The sequence below is a fragment of the Corticium candelabrum genome, chromosome 11 (assembly GCF_963422355.1).
Source record: "Corticium candelabrum chromosome 11, ooCorCand1.1, whole genome shotgun sequence".
NCBI classification, from domain to species: Eukaryota; Metazoa; Porifera; class Homoscleromorpha; order Homosclerophorida; family Plakinidae; genus Corticium; species Corticium candelabrum.
Genome location: NC_085095.1, coordinates 2,065,884 through 2,071,657, shown reverse-complemented (window position 1 = coordinate 2,071,657; position 5,774 = coordinate 2,065,884). Strand labels below are relative to the sequence as shown.

The following is a 5,774-nucleotide window of genomic DNA, read 5'->3' as shown; positions in this document are numbered from 1 at the left end:
GTTAGGAGGCAATTGAACTGCATATAGACGATTTGACCATTTCTGCTGATTGTCATTTAAAGTCACCAATTTTGCCAAGGTATTGCCCAAGATGTGGTTGAATATTTCTACAAAAATTAAGACAATTTATCTCTTATTGGTACTTGAGGCTATGGAGTTGTTGCCACTCATGCTGCATATACTTCACACGTCTTATATATTAGTAGATATATATACTGCTCAACGTCATTTTTTATTGGTGCCACCAAAATCATTTTATTGTCATGAGCACCATCTTAGATCCTTGATGCCTGGACAGATGCTTGTCGTGCACCAGCTGTAACACACTCAGAACAAATTTGCTGTTTACAACCACTCACTCACTGCTGTCTTATTCAGAAAATAGAATTATTTCTGGAGATATGTCCAGGTCGTGTTTTGTTAGGATTTTTGATGTCTGGTCTTAACAAATTGTAATACATCCAGTTTTTAATACTTGTTTGTCATTTCCAACACTGCATCGTTGTCTTGAGTGTAACTGATATAATCAGGCCAATGAAGTCCATTTCAAGGTCATTGTATGAAGAAGCCGCTCCAATTTGTCCCATCTGAACAAATGCAGAAATTGGATTTGCTACCTTCTTTACCTGTTTCTACATCATCCAGATCACTTTGGTACTTCAGTGCATTCGAGATGCAGTCGTTCTTACCCAGTGTGTATTAATAGGTAGAGAATGGCTGCGTAGGTACATTTATACTACTAGGATGGCTACAGTAGTGCCTCTGTGGACAGAAGGACGGTCGCATAGACTGACAGATGGACTAACAAGTGGAATACAGCGCATGTACTCATTGTTATTACTGGTGTTAACGAACTAACGTGCCAGTCAATGTGATTTTTCAAGAGTACTTTCCTGGGGTTAAATACAGCAGGGTAGACATTGATAATTTAATAAAATGTTTGGAGCTGTTTTGATAAATATCTCTGCGATTAGAATAGTAACTTTTTGTCTATTTTTGTTTGATATGAGAATGAATGTTTAACTAATTAGTGTCTTGTTTGTTTCTCTTTAGGAATCGGTGAGTGTGAGACAGTTGAGATGTTGTTGTTGTGATCTCACATGTTTTCATTTTCCTGCTTCGCGTTTTGTCCATTTTTATTGTATGGACGTCAGTCAGAGGGAACAGCAACTGAGAGTGGAATGAAATTAGGAAGTGAGCATATCAGCATTTACTACACATTGTATTCACATTTGTACTTCTAAGTTTATACTTTTCATTTATGGTTTAGATATTGCTATTGCCCATGATTTAAATTTTGTTCACTTAAATTGAATTCTGTTGTGTATGATCATGGACGTTGCTTTCTATGTAGTACATTACTCTTTCAGCAGCTAATAGCAGTTTAGTCCGAATGCCAGACCCCTTCATCAGTTAATGTAATATTACTCAACTACAAATTTGAGTTTACTGAATCCTTTCAATTTCTAATCAATTGTTAAACATCACCAGAAGGTATTGACTCGTATGACATTCTTCTGTCAGTCGTTTGGTAGTGTACAACAAGCTGCAGATTGGACACGTTATCTCATATGATGTAGTCCATGCTCATTGGCAAAGTTTAATATAAATTCAAATAAACATGTGTGATAACTGCTGTTTGTCATACCTTAGAAATAGGTCATCAAGTAATGACTTGATGAGTTAGAATTAATTTTTATCTTAATAATCGTAATTGTAAGAGAGCTAATAGACCTTAAGTTGTGAGGTGGATAAGAATTACCAGCACTCACTATGTAGAAAAATTTTTTTCTAGATTTAGATTTGTAAACTGGGTTACATCATAGCACATTTATCAATAAATTGCCCAATTCGTTGATTTAGCTATAAAGTGTTTTATCACGACACCTTGATTGCATGTTTTAGTTAGGCTGGATGCATGTACTTAATTAGGGTAATTTTAAATGTGAAAATAGAATGAGATGTAAAGTAGAAACAATTCTTGAGTGGCTAGGAAGTTGTACGTTTATTTAATTGGTTAACTTTGATGTGTGACAACGTGTGTCAGTAATTTTTATTTCAACATGTATTGTGGCCATAACTGATGTTGATGTACTTTGTTTGTAGTTTCTAATCCTGATGAGGTGTCACATCGCACTGATGATGATGGTGGCACGGAATTGAATGTAAGAAACAGAAGTGATTGAAGTGATTGTATGTAGTTATTGCAAACTGATTGGTTTTGTGTATAGACTGATGACAGCAACATCTTTGCTGGTGAATATGTAGTTATAATCATTTGTTTTGTAGATTGGTGTTGATAGTTTATGTTGTTGGGTTTAAGCCCTTAATGTGAATGTATAATTATTTGGGGGTCAGAAATGTTGAATCAACAGAGGAAAATGGAACTGATAAAAAATGTTTAGTTAGACAAGACTTACATAATATTATGCATATGAGGAAGAGTCATCTGTCTCTTTGTGTATTTGTTTGTTTGTTTTTTGTTTGTTTGGTTTATTTCTAGAAGTCATACATGGCTGGGGCTTTGGTTTGCATGGCACAACTTAGTTGTTTGGTCGCCAAGTTTGTTGATTTAGGAAGAGGTTGAGTTGGTTGTTACAATGATGTTAAGAGAGAGATATGGTGATGGTTGTGTTCTTGAACTTCTCAAATCTCGTTGTTGCCTTTTGTTGATTTGTGATGTCCTGAAATGACAGAGCAGTCTGTCTTTTTATGCAATATATATATATATATATATATATATATGGTCTTTCTGCTCAAAACATTTTGTGTTTGCTTCTTCTGGTTGGTTTCATGTTGTTTGTATTAAATACGTGGGAATGTGTAAAGGCACCGCAGTGCATGATACAATGAGTGGACAGCAGACAATGTTGATTAAAAATCGTGATTACTTGGGTTAGTCAGGCACAAAGTTCAACACACTCAATCACATAGATGTGAAAGTCTATTTGTTTGCTGGTGGCGATAAAGTCGTTTGAGGCACCTTGTAGTGTGTTGCATGCTTTATATAGGTGGGAATAGAATGGAATTAAGAGTGGTTGTAGTGATGATATACTCTAATTAATTGTGGTAGTTACAATACTGTCTACTTCAAAAAACTTAATAGTTCAGAAACAAGTAGATTTGTTAATTCCAATGTTCTGCTGCAGATGTGAAACCGCTGGAGCCAATTGCAACACTGGAAATGACTGTTGGTCCTGAAGGTGGATGCTTTAGCTCAGGCAGTTTGTCTATTTCGGTTCCTGAGGATGCTGTGAGTGAACCAGTCAACTTACGAATGCTTATGTACGTTGATGAAAGACTAATGCCGCCATCCACTAAAACCAATGATGGATACATTTTGAGTCCACTATTTGTCTTCGAGCCGCATGGATTAACATTTTCTAAACTTGTTGATGTACGTTTCCCTCCTCCAGTTGATTCCAAAGGATGGCATTTGTCACTCATGAGAGCTAGGTGTGATACTTCCACTTCATCTCAATTATGGCAGCCAGAAGCCATAATGACATTTAATTCTGATTTGGACCAAGTGAATATGGAGGACCCAGACTGTAAATATGACCTTGACAGCGGTACTTTGAGTGTGAAACACTTCTGTTGGCACTGGTGGTTTGGAAAGCCTGCTGACATGTTTATGGCTTCGAAGACTATGCTTTTTTCTGTGTTTGGTTATCGGCAAAGAAGATGGTCAAACGTTTGGAATCTCACTATTCATTACCATGATAACTGTAATGAACTTATTGAGGTATGTTGATGAACAATGTTGTGAGCGTATTTGAATATATCAATTGATCCGTAGCATGAAACTTTGTGTTGTGATTAATAGCGGATGATAAGTAAGGAAAAACAATTATCGCCAAAGCGTCATATCTTGCGTCTAAGTCGAGAAGTAAAATTGAAATTTGAAGGCGATGTTAAATTTAGTATTACAGGTGGTGATTGGAGTGCTATCACACAACTACCGGTAATAGTGCATGCTTGCATATATACTGTAGTATGTTGTCTAATGGAAGTTTTGGATTTATCTTCAGACCATACCTGCTGCTGACTTTTGGCACAAATGGATATGCTTAGACAAGGAAATTGATGTCAGTGTGCAGTTTGAGCATGGTGATGACCACCCTACAAACATCTGCAATGTTGATGTTAAGCAGGGCGATCAAACAGTCAGTTTAGTGATATTGCCTTGTCTTGTCGAGGACAGCCAAGAAGACGTGAGTGAGAAATTATTTTGATATTAAACTAGTTTTTATTAGTCTTTACATTATTCACTAGTAGTCATGTTGTCCATGTCTTCTTCGTCTGTTTGTAATAGCAAACTGCATTTCCAGCAACATCTTGGGTTTGATTAGACAAGTTTTGATGACTTCCAGTTTGTTATGTGGTTGGTGTATGGGTTTAGATGAGAGTTTGTTGCTGTAAGTCCTATTGCGTGGATGTACCCTATTGCTGTTTGTGGTTGAGATTATGTCAGCTACATCTCAGTGAACACCTTAGGAGCACCGGCAACTTAGGCTTTATATACTGAAAATGGAATTGTTGCGCAGTCTCTAGCTGAACTTGGCATGATGGAATGATAGTGATTTTATTTTGGTTGCCTGTTTGTAAAAACTAAAAATAATCATTAATTATTAGGAAATGGAATGTCTCCCATTGACAGCTAGACTGCACCTCATGGCATGCAGTGCTTCATGCACGTGTATTTGCTGGGATTTTTGTGTTGAGTGAATTATATTTCAATGGTTACACCGAGTACCATGTTTGCTAATAGTATGTATACTGGTACTGTATATTTGTATTTGTATACAGTATGGCTGTAGCTAGAGCATGCATTAGTTAACTGTTGATTTTATGACCAGGAAGATATTGTATCAACTGAAACACAAGAACCGTCACTGACGTCAAAAGTAATCAAGAAATGCACCCCTGGTGTTATTGTGAATGTAGCCAAGAAAGTTGCTCATTGTTGGCAAAAGCTTGTGTTGGAATTGTCAGCTGACTTTTTCATAGACAAGATGAGATTGATAAAAGACGAAAACAGTGATATTGACATACAAGCTGTAACAGCATTGCATAAATGGACTGATGAATTTGGTGACAGAGCCAACCAAGCAGCAATGATCCGTGCAATGTGTACAATAGGTTGCAGATCTCAGGCTGAAGCTGTTTTTAGCAGCATTTTGGTGGAGCACGTCTGCCCACCTCAGTGATTTGGTTTCTAGCTATATCAGTACAGTCAGGACTCATTACAAAATAGTCTAGTACTTGCTACATATACTCAGTGCACAGGGGTTAGAAAAAATTACAATGTTTTGTACATGTGTTTATATCTGTGGTGTTAAATGCTAATAGATATGCATTCTAACTGGAAACTCTCTAATTTATAATTTTTGTAGGGTTGTTATATCTTGATTTTGCACTGTCATATTAGGAGCTAGGTTGTCTTGCTGTCTATTTGTAAAGTGAATTTATTATAAAAGTTTAATAGAGTTAATTCAGAGCAGGAACACAATCTTCAAATAATTACCAAGATAATTGGCAGAGCAGTCAAACTACAAACATTAATGTTTGATCGCCAAAGGAATTTCATATCTACAACATGGTGTCACGGTATATTTATTAATAATTTGCTATACTATAACTAATGTACTCTTAAAAAAGCAGGTAGCATACGTTAATTTTACTGTTTAGTATGTTCAAGAGCAAAATTCTGCAAGAATGTTTTCTAGCAAATTTTATCTAAATTGCATCATAATCCATAGTTGAAGTGCAAG

General features: G+C 36.2%; 1 protein-coding gene across 1 annotated transcript in view; it reads left to right on the top strand.

Moving 5' to 3' along the window:
* The window catches only part of LOC134186976 (uncharacterized), a 7,835-nt gene extending 2,448 nt beyond the window's left edge, over nucleotides 1–5,387 (top strand). Inside the window, exons 2-8 of the mRNA XM_062655082.1 lie at nucleotides 1,054–1,194; nucleotides 2,107–2,165; nucleotides 2,232–2,256; nucleotides 3,150–3,745; nucleotides 3,827–3,964; nucleotides 4,032–4,214; nucleotides 4,860–5,387. Of these exons, the coding sequence (XP_062511066.1) occupies nucleotides 1,101–1,194; nucleotides 2,107–2,165; nucleotides 2,232–2,256; nucleotides 3,150–3,745; nucleotides 3,827–3,964; nucleotides 4,032–4,214; nucleotides 4,860–5,210 (1,446 nt within the window). The 5' untranslated portion in view covers nucleotides 1,054–1,100 and the 3' untranslated portion in view covers nucleotides 5,211–5,387. The remainder of the gene's footprint in view (nucleotides 1–1,053; nucleotides 1,195–2,106; nucleotides 2,166–2,231; nucleotides 2,257–3,149; nucleotides 3,746–3,826; nucleotides 3,965–4,031; nucleotides 4,215–4,859) is intronic.
* The last annotated feature ends 387 nt before the right edge of the window (nucleotides 5,388–5,774 follow it).